This window comes from Xiphophorus couchianus, chromosome 5 (genome assembly GCF_001444195.1).
Source record: "Xiphophorus couchianus chromosome 5, X_couchianus-1.0, whole genome shotgun sequence".
Taxonomy (NCBI): Eukaryota; Metazoa; Chordata; class Actinopteri; order Cyprinodontiformes; family Poeciliidae; genus Xiphophorus; species Xiphophorus couchianus.
In genome coordinates this window covers 12453280-12466673 of record NC_040232.1, presented here as the reverse complement: position 1 = coordinate 12466673, position 13394 = coordinate 12453280, and the positions used below count along the sequence as shown (strand labels likewise).

The following is a 13394-nucleotide window of genomic DNA, read 5'->3' as shown; positions in this document are numbered from 1 at the left end:
CTGGCAGGAATGTCATGTTATTTTTGAGACTGATTTAAGTGAGTGGGTTTTTTCTGTGTTAAAAAACAGGAAAATTGTGCTCAAGTTTGCTGCTTTTTATTCCGACCATAAAATATGTCTCCAGAAGGTATTAAGCTTGTTGGTGATGAGAGCTGCAAATTTAATTTGAAGTTAAGTCTTGATTCCATACTGCCACATTTTTTTTGGTCAACAACAAAAAAAGATTACAGAGATGTGGCACAGACATTTTTATTTCCCTCCAGTTTGTGAGAACTCAAAGTCACTTATTACAGCACTTAAGAAATCAGATGTTTGCAAAGTCAAGACATCATCATCTTTTTTAAAAACACCTATTTTTAATCTTAGTATGGAGAATTGTTTTCCCACTCATTATTCTGATATTTACCAAACACATAATTTAGGTACTGGTAAGTCAGACAGTAAGGAGAAAACAGTTGCTTTCTCACAATGTATAAAAATATTTAGCTTCAATTGTGCATTTGGGCCTGTCTGTGCATATAACTTTGACACTTTGTGGATGAAAAAAAAAACAGTATAGCCTAATCTGTGAGCTCAATTGCTGTATGTTGGATTTTCAGTGTGCTGCGAAAAGAGCAGTTCAAATTTATCATGAAAACACCCCCAAAATAGTGGAAATTTTCCTGCCAGTAATGAGTTTGTTTAAGCTTTATTTTTATTGAATTGCAGGACATTATGATTAAGGCCTGTTAGCAAAACATTGAAAGTGCAAACACAGGAGAGTTAATGATCAGAACCCTGAGAACATGGTCAGAGAATAGGTTTTATGCCTATAATAGCAACCTCTTATTTGAGCTCTTGATTATTTTCACTCCAGCAGCAAGTTTCCAGGCATATTTGCAGCTCATTTCACTTTACAACGCACCAAGCGAAAACAGAGTCATGAAAAATTCACAGTGGAGTCTCAGATGTCAGTGTTCGTGATATGCTGACAAGAAGAATTTCTGATCTCTTCCTTTAAACAACAACCTTGTGAGAGTTTCATACTGTGATACAAAATAAGTCTTTGGAAATGTGAGGAGAAAGTCTGAAAACTAAAGCTGCCTTTGTTATATGAAGGATAGATCCTATCATAATTGGCAATAAGTAAAAAAAAATAATATTACATCCAAAAAAATAACTTTCCCAGTTTATTTGATTATACAGTGAAACATATTCAATTAACATTATCACTATTATTTAATTTTTCATTTTATTTCCAATCTTTTTTTTTTATTAATTCATTTCTGTTTTTATTTATTTTTATTTTTTTCACTTTTTTTCCTGTGTTCAGTTTCCTTAAACAGAAACTGGTGAGAAATAGGCATATTACATAGAAAACTACTGTTTTAAAAATAGGGTCAAAACACAAAAATAGTTTTTCTTTTGCTGTTTTTTTGGGCATTCAAATGCAAAGTTATGGTGTTGTGCTTAAGGTAATAAAATTTGATTTTAAGGTGACCAGTAGAATCTGTCAAGATACTTAGTTGTTTTTTAGCAAATGATTAAAAAAGAAAAGGGCATCCACTTTATGTTTTGGTAGTGTAAATATAGCCCTGTGGAAAAGTTTACTGTGACTTTCTGGTCACAAACGATGCCCCCAAGTTTAATGACAATCTATCTCAATATTACAGAGAGTAGTACAGAGAGCCTTCCTACAGAAAACACTAAGGCTAAAATTAACTATTTATTTATTTTGTTTCTCACTTGATATCTTTTTTTCCAAAACTGAAATTCATAACATGCAAAGGCACTCATCTCAAAGCTCTAATTTACCAGAAGGTTGCCAGATATATTTTAACAGACTATTTATTGAGTGATGCGAACCTTGTTAAAATGTAGATAAACTGTAAATATTGAATGAATTAAGGCGAATATTTGAATGGCAGACTTTCTTTTAAAGGTATCATGCAGGATGCCACTCAGTTTATGTCCTTGTACGAACCTATTATCACCAACCAGGAAACAATAAAACAAAACTATACAACAGTAACTCAGAGTAAAGGTGATGATGAGAGAGCTTGATCCAAACACTGCACAGCTTCATGCTTTACTCTCTTCATTAATTTGAATTTTACCCCATTGCTAATCATAAAATGCCTTCGAAAAGCTAATTATATCCCCTCATTTTCACTCTCTTTCTTGTTATTTCAGAGTTTACTATCCAGCATTTGACTTGATGTTGGGAAGTTTAATGAGCATTCCTGCCTCACAGGGCCTCAAGTCCTGCAGTTCTTTCAGTCTCGTTAAATCCACATTAGGAAACAGATTCGGGCTGTGGTGGAGAGCTGAAACTAATGCTCACTTATGTTTGGCTTTTTATTGTTAAATTACAGCAAAATGGCTTCCAGTGACTCCACAGAGCTGCAGAGAGAGAGTCTTTATTCCAACTTCAAAGACAACATCTAGTTAAACTAATGTGTCTCCGATGCATGCACAGGTCAGACGGTCATATTCAGTAAACTTGAATGTGCATTACAATGACTCTTAATCACTTCCCAGATGAAGTGATTAATTTTTTTAATTAATCTTTAAGCAGGTTTTAAACAAGCTTTTATTAAGCCTAAATTGATGTATTGAAAATGTTAATCTTAGAATTTGTTTTATCATCAGCTGTTATAAAGTCATGATTAAATAAAGACTTGAAAACATCAGCCTGTTCGGAATTAATCGATATGATTCATTCAATGAATACAGTCTTGAAATAAATGAACTTTTCAATAAAATTATCTCTCTATCTATATACATATATAAAATATACAAGTATGGTACATACATCCCTGAGACCACTGCAAAATGACCAATTTCTCTGATTTTACTTTTTATAGCTAAATGTTTGAGTAAAATGAACATTGTTCTTTTAGTCTATGAACCACTGGCATCACTTAATTTTTTCCAGCGCTCTCTCTCTCTCTCTATGTATAGATAGATAGATAGATAGATAGATAGATAGATAGATAGATAGATAGATATTTGTATGTATGTATGTACAGTATGTACAGTATGTATGTATGTATGTATGTATGTACTGTATGTATGTACAGTATGTATGTACAGTATGTATGTACTGTATGTATGTATGTATGTATGTATGTACTGTATGTACTGTATGTATGTATGTATAAAATTTTTAAAGAATTCTTATTGAAAATTCTTTCAAAAAGAATTTTATTGATAAGTTAATTTATCTGGATTTTTCTTGAGGTCTTGAGGAAACTCCAGATGCTTGATGGCAAATAAGAGATGGCCTCTTTGAGTTCTTTTTGCTCAGCAGACATTTTTACCTCTGAGCTCATCCACTGACGCCAGTTTTGTCCAGTTTTTGTCTTGAATCGTGAAGACTGACCTCTCTGTAAGTAAGGGAGGTCTGCAGAGCTCTAGATGTTGTTCTGGGTTCTCCCCATAGATGAGTTATGATGCATACATAATTTGGGTCATTTTATATGCAATAAAACCAAAAACATAATCGAGCCAGTAAGGCAGTAACCCATAACTTATTTCCTTATTGGTAAAATGTTATTGCCGCAAATTTTCATGACATCATTGGCAATTAATTACATTACGCTTGAGCATTAAAAGTCCTTTGAAAATGCCATAAATGCAGAAGGCAGTATAATAATACATAAGCAGGACTGCATTTCTTTAAAATTTTTTCCTGTAGTTTACTCAGAAACACATGAAGACTTAGTTTGAATCTTCAGTCATTCAAGAATATTTACTATGCGTGTAGTAAATATTGGCTTGGTTCAAACATTGTTTGTAGCTGTTTTTTCTGTATTTCTAAATATTTAAATTATTACTGTAAAGTACATTTTGTAGTTAGATCGCTTAGTAGAATGACCAACAATTCAGGAAGAGAACAGTGGTCATGTGATGCACAGGTCTAATTTAAAATGGACAAGATCATTATTATTGGTCTGCATTAGTTGACCTCTTGATGAAATTGTAACTTAGCTGAAAGTAGTAATACAATCTGCTTTTTTTTTCTCTGAAAACTAATGCAAAAAAAAAATCCAATCCTGCAGATCAGTTATGACATACGTATGCATAAAAAGGAAAATTCACTTTACGTCTCCTCTGCTAAGGAAGATGTGTAAATAACGGTGTATAAATAATGCTTTCAGGAAATACTTTAATTACCATTTCAATGTGATGTTCAACATCCGATTCAATGTATCCAGCCTCAGAAACAGTTTTTCCCAAACTCACATGTCAAAGATTCCCTGATTCCTAAAATTACTCATTTATTTTAATCTGATGAAGTCTGTCGTTATCGACATCTCATTTGAAGAAGAAAAATAAACTTGCAACTATCTTTTTCTTTTCTTTTTTTTTACAGCAGGTGGCAATACTTTACCAATATTAAGCCAAAAAAAATAATAAATACAAATTTTAAATAATTTCAACACTGGATTTGATTTAACAGAGCAACAGTAGCATTTCACATCAATGGGAGGCCAAGTCCAACACAAAGCTACAGCGTCCTGACTGAATATTTCCCAGAGGAAGTGATTAACATGCTGTTACTTGCCAAATGGTAGAATTGACATATTCTAATCTTTAAAAGGTAGAAAAACCACGCAGGGAGGAGGCCGCAGAGGTGTGCTTGGACTTGGCCGGGCAGAAGCAGTTGTTGAACAGTGTTGAACATGCAGTAAAAATGTAATGGGTGAAAGTATTACAAGCAGGGTACATAAACATCTAAATCAAAGCTGGAAACTCAACAAGCAAGTCAACCCAATCCTACCCCCAAGAAAAAAACTTTCATAAATGGGCTGTTTAAAAAAGATTACTTCTGAATTTTTAATGTACAAAGACGTGATTAGTGATTTCAAAAAAAGGGTTCTGTGTGTTTTCCCTGATGGAAGCAGCAAAGCCCCCTCTGTTCGCCTCCTCTAAGTGAGTCCGACCAGACTTCCTCTCCAACCTGCAGTCACACCGCCCACTCGCTCATCACGGGAATCAAACGTACAGCCGCTCACACATCAGCATCCACCAAACCGAGATTCCGTTTCATCACTTCCTGTGATCTTTGCACAAGGAATCTGTGTGGGCCGCATGGATGGAAGCAGATCCTGAAGACTCACGCACAAGCATACACTCACACAGAGGGAAATAATAAAAAATTTTAAAAAAAACCAGAAACAGCTCTCATCCACTGTTAACTCAGTGCATTCGTTCGCCATCGATCTCTCTCCATGACTTCATTTCCCTCTGTGGCTGCGGTGCTCCCATGTGCTTTTGGCAGTTGTACGGAGGCCTGGCAGGGCCACATAGTCATTCTGGAAGCGTGAGTTCGGTGTCCTCTGTCTTTTCCTCTCCCCTTGCGTGGTGAAGAAGGCATCCTGAAAGCGCATACTTGAGGCTGTCGACTAGAAATCAAGACATGAGAGTGAGTAACAAGTGAGTAAAAGGTTCCACTTGGCTTTTTCACCTTTAAAGGGTTCAGCCTATGGTGTGACTTCCTAATACTTACAAGTCTACGCTTCACCTTTTTAGGAAGATCTTCATTTAAAGTGTAGATATCTTCTCTTTTGGCCAGCACCTGAGATCCATCTTCAAATTCCACCTGAGTAAAAAAAAAATAGCAGTTAGGTAAGATTTTTTTTTAATGATTTAAGGTTTCACTGTGCAAATCTGAGGGGTGTAAGTGCAAACAGATCACTTGCCATTTATACATAATTTATTCGAATTACCAGATCCTGTCACTTCAAGCGAGAAAGAAAGAAGAAAACAAAAAACAAACAAGAAAGAACGTAATTAAGAAAGAGCAAAAAATAAAGGCAGAAAGAAAGCAAGAAAGAGCAAGAAACCAGGAGATAAAGAGCAGCAAAGGAAACAAGGAAGAAAGAAAGAGACAAAGACAAGCCCTTTACAAGTTAGATTTTAAGAACATTTCCATATAAACATAAAAAATACTGAAAATAGTATAATAATTCAGAGAAATTGCACTGCAGATAGTTGCAAATTAGGAATGTCTGTGCAAACAAATATGTTCAGTTTTCTCTTAAAAAGGTCAAAAGTGGGTGAAGCTCTCACAAACTGTTGAAGCACATTTCCCCATCTCTGTCCCACAGACTCAGAGCCTCTCTCCCCTTTAGATTTAAATCTAATAGATTGAGCAACCAGTAAACCCTCAGCTCAACTCAGAAACCTACTATAGGAACATGTTGGTGATGTAAATCCGATGGATTGACCATGTAGGGATCCATATGTATTACTGGGTACGTTATACTGGGATTCAAAACAACCTGTTTCAACTTCATTGCAGCCCAAAGCAGAAGAGCAACAGAGTGATGTAATTGGAAACCTGCACCTTACATAACCCTTTCTAAAGACTCTGCTGTTCACTTCTAAACATAAAGTGTCCTGTTCAGGAAATGTAACTTTTGGAAGTGAGGCCGAGGCTAAAGCTGTGCCAAATTTAAACCAACCTTGACAATGGAATATTCTTGTTCAAGCTTTGGGGAAAAAAAAAAATTCTGACCCATGTCCAGCAGAGAATGTGCGTCATAGACGCATTTGTGCATAACTAATGCTTGACGCCCGGCTCACTAAATAAAGCTCTAAGTGGAAGCCCTGAGACCCTGAGCAAGGTGAATAATTCAGTGAGTTTGAATAATGCAGATTGGCACCTCCTTTTCATCATCCTCTGCTTCTCCCCTTCTTCTCTTTTCTTGACCTATTTTCCACCACTGTTTCTCTGACTTCCTTTTGCTTCCTATTTCTTTTTCCCTCTTACCCTTCATCGCTAACTGTCACAACTTCTTCCCAAGTGAACTCCTTCCGTTTCTCGCTCTGCCTCTCAGTTCAGATACCGAGGGGACCCTGATGACATCGGAGGCATCACGATGACACGGATGTCGAGGGACTTCAAGAAGTCCAGCTCTTCGCTTTGACCTACAGCTTTTGCTGTTGTCAACTATCTTTGGCAGATTAAGAGTTTTCTGGAGCAGGTTGTGTGTACCTGGTACATGTAGGAAACGTTGGATCCCAGGTATTTAGCGCCATAGAAAAGCCCATCAGGCCACTTCACTTGAACAGGTTCCCCGACTTCAGGAGCACCAAAGTTCACACAGTCTCTACTCTGAAAGCATAAGAGGAAATCATCAGATAGCTACGTGGCAATCTCAAGGTCTTCTAATTTTAGAGGTGAGATGTGAACGACCAATTATCTTCATTTTTCAGTTTAAATCTGCATAATCAAGACGTTTCAGCTGGAAACATGTCTCAACTTGTTTAAAGCTACTTTTAACAAACTGAGAAAATCTCTGAAATAACTCAATAAAAAAATCTTATCTGTTTTTTTAAGGAGGCAGATAATCACAAGTTCTACTGAGTATTACATACATCTGGAGATGTAAATCAACATCCAGTTTGTGTTAGCCAATACCTTTAATAAATATAAGATAGACCTTTTTTAAATTATAGAGCAACGACGTGCAGCATCTCTTCAACCTTTTCAAAGGAAAGTTGTACGGTACCAGGTTGTAGCTGTGATGCTAATTTCCACCTGCAGTCCCTGCACAAGTTCATGCTAATCAAGCATATAAATAACATTTGAGCAATCATGAGAGTAAGTCTGAGTATGAACATTCACTTGTTATGTATTATAGCAAAATCAGCAGGAAAGGTTTTTTCAAAACAAGCTACTTCATTTGAAAGAGCTGGTTGCCAGTAACAGTCTGGTAAACTGTTTAGATTTAGAATTAATTTCTCGCCCCCCTTTTGCTTAAACAAATTCTCACATTCTGTCATTTTGGTAAGAGAAATAATTTGTGTAAACCTAACCAACCTAAAATGGGAAATATTTAGTCTGATTTCATGTCAGACAGTGACGGAGGCTATGTGTCTTTTATAAAGTTTATGTATATGATTTTAATTACATATAAAAACCAAAATGTACAAGTTCCTGAAAAAAACTAATCCTATGTTATAGGAGCTTATAAAAATGGGGAAAACAATTATTTTATAGTGCAAAAAATCTATAAAATAGTAAAATATAAAAGGGGAAAGAGTTGAACCTTTTTCAGCACACCAATACTGTTTTCATGCTTCATTTTTCAGTGTACTGTGTTTAAAAATTAAAATAACAAGCAAATCAAGTATCATAAATAGTCACAACTGCAAACTGAAGCTTTGAAACTGGAAAAAAAAAGTTACAGCTCAGTAACTACACATTGCTAAAAATATATAATTACAAAATATTCCTCCTTTTTCTTGCTTTCCAACCATAAGGACAGCCTTCACTGGAAAAGTAGTAAAATATAAAAGGGAAAGGAGTTGAACCTTTTTCAGCACACCAATATTGTTTTCATGCTTCATTTTTCAGTGTATTGTGTTTACGTTTATGAAATCTGCATGGGAAACCTTGGAAAGTTTGGAATACGCTCAGTATGTTTAGTTTTCTCTTGGTGAACTTATAAAAAGGCTCAGTGCCGAACAGTCTTCATGCCTGTGGGCTTTCTGACAAGCTTTAAAAGAAGTGAGCCTTTTTTCCCCCTGAATCACACACAAAACACTTTTAAAGCCATCCGCAAAATACTAGGTTTAATGCAAAATTGCTACTTCAAGTGTACAGATATAAAAACAAATTTTAAAAAATATAAAAATACATGCAAAATTTTTTGGTAATTCGAATTCAATCAAAATTAGTTGAATGTAATACACATCATCCTGATCCAGACAGTTGTGATCAATGACAGTCAGCAGGTCTCTCTCTAAAGTTTTTTTGTTTTTCTTTTAGCTTTTTTTTAGAGCAACTACTGCTTAATAAACAATCCACAAAGAGGTTTCTAATAAAAGAACACCTTTCAACTGGATATTTTTGGTGTAAAGAGTAAAAGTGCTAATAAAAGGACATATCAGATCTCAGATCTTAATGGATCTGATATGACATCTCACAAATGAGAGGATCAAATTAAAGAAACCCTCACCACAATGTCCTCTGGGTAGGTGTCATTAGAGAAAGAGCCGTCGTCAAACATGACCTCATAGAAGGTCTGCGATGTGATCTCGGTCACTTTGGAGCTGTAGTAACGCAGGTTTTTGTGTTTGGAGATCACCGTCTGGCCCAGTGAGATGGGAGGTTGGCACAATCGCTGGTTCTGGTAGAAACAGGAAGAGAACAGGGTGTGTCGTTAAAATGTATGAGTTTTACTTCCATTGCAAATCTGCAATCTATTATATATAAATGATATTTTTATCTATTCAATGGGATTGTGTTGATTTAAACTGCTGTTGACCCACATAAACAGAAGTAATTGATGTTTTCTTGAAAGATGAAGATGTTTTTAAATCTATGCAACAGCAGTATAATTTGTGGTTAAATGTTCTGCCCAATCTGGGGTTTCAAGTCATGAAGAAAGTTCAAGTTCTTCCAGTTTAAGGATGTACTCGTCGGGACACTGTGAAATAAATATTTTATGATATAAACAAACTGTTGCAGTTACAGTAAACATCGCAACTTCAGATGAACCAAACACTACACAGACTGTTTTCTGAAGGGTCAAAAGCAACCATGTGCTGATCTTCTGCTGCCTGGCAACCTGAGAAGAGTTTAGAGCCCTTTCCAAACTATATGATTTCTGCAACAAGGTGGAGGATTGTTCAGGACGCAGCCGAGACGGTTTTCAATCGTCTCAAGAGAGAACGTTCCAGCAAATCTTTCTCCAATATAGTAGTACATAATTAAGAACTGGAAGGAAAATAATTAATTTCATTTAAATTGTTTTATAAATAAAAATGTAAAAACAGTGTGCCATGCATTTGTATTTAGGCCACCTGGATCAAATATTTTGTAGAAAAAAAACGTTTTGGTACAATTAGAGCTGTAGGCCTTTTGTTACACGTTTCTACCTGTTTTGTAGATCTACCGACTGAAATTTTCACATATTCCTCTTTCCAAATAAATATCTCAAACTCAGTCAAACTGGATAAGGAATTTTTTGCAAGAGAATAGTAACTGGATGTTGACTGTGTTGAACGTGGTTTGATTGAAACCATTCCACTGTAGCTCGGTCTGTAAGATTAAAGTCGTCTTGTCGGAAGGTGAAGTCTTTTGCAGCCTCAGAGAGGCTTTCCTCCATCAAATGTTTTTCACTCATCTTCCAGGGTCAGATCAACTTTCTCATATTAATGAAAAACCTGTCAACAGCATGATACTGCCACCACCATATGTCAGCCTGTATCTCTGAGGCTCCTCTGGAGTTAACAAGGGCCTCTTGGCTACTTCTCTGATTTATCCTCTTTAGAGCAGAATCATAAAATCCAATGTTAATTATTTAGAGCAGTAGAACTGTCATGTTTGTCTACGATTAGGTGCACCGGACCATTTTCCAAGACAATTTCATTGCCTTTACTAAAGAGTAGCATTTGACTGTTATTCAGTATTACATTCTAATAGATTTAAAAGGATTCTTTCTGCCCGGCAAGGTAGCTTCATTGGACAGCTATGTTTTGGTAGAGCTACTCTGTTTGTTTCAAAGGATGGATTGAACAGTAATCCATGAGCTAAACAAATCCTGGGGTATTGTTTCAATTTGTTTCATTCTCCAAGCATAGCTGGATTTATTCTGAATCCTGTTCATTGCACTGAAATTTATTAAAGGGTTTGAAAGTAAATTATACCACATAGAAATGCATGTAACATATTTTTATTTCTAATAAATGTATCTGTATAATAAAGTTAAGAAAAGGCACCATTAACCAATCCATGCAATTACATTTTGACGTAAAAATAAAAACACAAAATGCGTTAATGTTCAGCTCAGGCTGTATTAAACTCATTCTAACCTGATAACAACCCAAAACTGATGCATAATATTTTTACCATTACAGTCACATCGACCCTAACATTAAAACCCAGCAATTAAGGCCGACTTGCACCTAAACTTCTCGAGAGTTTAATTCAGCAATGCGGCCAACATAGACATCCTAGGAATTGTTCAACTCCTGGCTGTTTCTTATTGAACACAGCGTAGATCTCATCCGCTGCAGTGAACTGCTATCCTACGACTTACAGCAGACGAACTCCGCGACTGGTGTCTGTGGCAGGTGACTGACACCACATACGGCCAATCGTCTGGCTCCATGGTGACACCAGCAGCATGGGCACAGGTCACATGGAAGGAGGTGGGACAGCGGCCACATGAGCACTGGATACAGGCGCCCGCCTGACGCTTCCCTGCACAGCGGCTGCGACAATAGATGCATTTCTGTAAACACACACAGACGATACCAAGCCGTCAGTCACACAATCTGAACCTTTCTGCTCTGGGTTCACAGCAAACATAAAATCCAAATAAAGAGTTGTTTATCAACCTGTTGGGGAAAAAAATAACAATTTCCATCTCAACATTTTTCTGACAGAGATGCTTCCGTCTCCTAAAATAAAAAAATATACAGTATATATAAATAGATAAAAATTACATCTTCCCAATGGTCAGCTGTTAAATATGGGCAAAATGTACATGATGAAATAAAATACAGTGCCTATAAAAAGTATTCATCCCATTGAATGTGTTACCCTTTTTTTTCTGTACAGCTATTTGTGAATAGAAGACAATGTCATTCAATAGACTCAAATTACCTCTTTATTTTAATACAAAAAGGCACCAAAATAAATGAATTGTGTCAAAGCAGAGTTTAAAGGTTTCCAGAACAGACTGACACACATACAGGCATATTCAATACACCAGCTTTGCCCAGTTTTTATACAACACTGTTGAGATTTATCCTGCAGCTTTTTGCACTAAGTGACCCATCAAGTTAAATTTCTCACCACTGTGGCGGTGGCCTCTGTCTCTCCCACAGAGCCACTCCTCCTTCTCTTCTTGGGGAAAAAAACAGATGACATCCTCCCATTATAACCCTACATGTTTGCTGCTCCTCCTTCACCCCTTTCACACAGACCTCCCATCTCACTCCAGTTCTTTAAAACACTCATCTGTGCACCCCTTCTCACTTCACTTATCTGCTTCTGCCTTTCTTCTTGCGGTGCGGTAATGTAATTTATGCATTAACCAAATCCCTGGAAAGTCATTTTGAGCCATCTGTAAATGCTATTTTGATATTTTTCGGTGGGTGGGTGGGGAGGGGGGTTAGGAAAAGAATGAGTTTTGCCTTCAAGTGAAGTGAAATAGAAATTATCTGAGGTGTAAATAGTTATTTTTCAGAAGGTAAAAATAAAAGAAAAACTGTCCTTCCTATATTGCGAGGGAACATGTACCATGGTGTGGAAGAGAAACTGTCTATTGACCAACTTCTGTTTTTGCTTTTCTGTTACTCTTAAATGTTTCAGCTCAGGACAATGGCCACAACGCAGCAGTCACAGGTTTGAGTCCAGACCTGATGACCTTTACACGTCTTCCCCTTCTCTCATTACCCACTGACTACTCTTAAATAAAGGCCACTAGATCCCATCAAATCTTTAAAAAATGTTTCAGCTCATTAAGTTACTCTTAATATCTGACAAAGATAATCTGAGTAAATTCAAAAAGGTTTAATAATTGAAATTATTTTTTCATTTATTACAAAATGACTTTCCAGGGATTTGGTTTTGTCCGGGATGGTTTTACTTCCTAGTTAATAAATGAATTAACTCTGATTAACCAAAAGTTTTGGTTCTATTTTACAAGCCACACTCGGGTTTCATTTACTGCCAGGAATCACATATACTGTACAGAAGCTGTCTGGCAACACAAAGTAAGCTAACATCTCAGAAAGCAACACTCTCATCTGTTATTTAAGAGCAGATAAGAAACATTGCAGTTAACACTTCTCAGTCTGCAATGGTAGATATTTCCTCTGGGTTTGGAACTCCAGCAAATCACAGTGATATCCATTATTCACCACCAAAGAAGGCATATATTCAAATTTACCCCAAGAGCTCAGCAAAGATTCATCCAGGAGAACACAAGAGAACAGAGAATATCTGAAGCGGCTCCAGCTCTGGTGAGAATTTATGATTCAACAAAAAAGAGGAAACATTAAAGTCGTCAATCGGAGAGTTCACAGGAGAAATCTGAGCTGCAAAAAATGAATAAAGAGGTCCATCTCCCATTTTCCAAACCTTTTGGAAAAATTCTTCTGTGAACCGATGAGACAAAAGTGAAAACGTTTGGAAGGTTTGTGTCCAGGCAAATTTAGCTTAAAACTTAAACAGCTTTCATACAAAAAACAAGGGGCTTGTAGTACCTGATGTGGTTGTTCTGGGTTCAATTCCTGCTCTATTTGCTGTTATATAAAGACAACTTTAGCCTAAAAAGGTGTTTAAAAATAAAGAGTGTTGCTGAAGATATTTAAAAGACTCACTGCCAGTAAATTCTTGTTCACGTAGGGCCATGTTGGTTTGGACAGCTTTTGGCATTCAAAAA

At 36.4% G+C, this 13394-nt stretch overlaps 1 protein-coding gene and 1 long non-coding RNA gene across 5 annotated transcripts in view; both read right to left on the bottom strand.

Annotated features, from left to right (window-relative positions):
* Positions 1-229: 229 nt before the first annotated feature.
* On the bottom strand, positions 230-2898 carry LOC114144153 (uncharacterized). Its single transcript, XR_003595421.1, has 2 exons — positions 1964-2898; positions 230-1079 (listed from the first exon to the last, which is right to left on the bottom strand). It is a non-coding gene; the product is annotated as an uncharacterized LOC114144153 (long non-coding RNA).
* Positions 2899-4130: 1232 nt separating this feature from the next.
* The window catches only part of LOC114145442 (lysine-specific demethylase 4C-like), a 33764-nt gene continuing 24500 nt past the window's right edge, over positions 4131-13394 (bottom strand). For 3 of the 4 annotated variants that reach the window (XM_028019009.1, XM_028019013.1, XM_028019011.1), the window contains 5 exons: positions 11040-11234; positions 8955-9125; positions 6986-7105; positions 5495-5587; positions 4131-5390 (listed from right to left, as the gene is read on the bottom strand). In XM_028019009.1, the coding sequence (XP_027874810.1) occupies positions 5223-5390; positions 5495-5587; positions 6986-7105; positions 8955-9125; positions 11040-11234 (747 nt within the window). In that variant the 3' untranslated portion in view covers positions 4131-5222. The remainder of the gene's footprint in view (positions 5391-5494; positions 5588-6985; positions 7106-8954; positions 9126-11039; positions 11235-13394) is intronic. The other variant, XM_028019010.1, reaches the window with a different exon arrangement.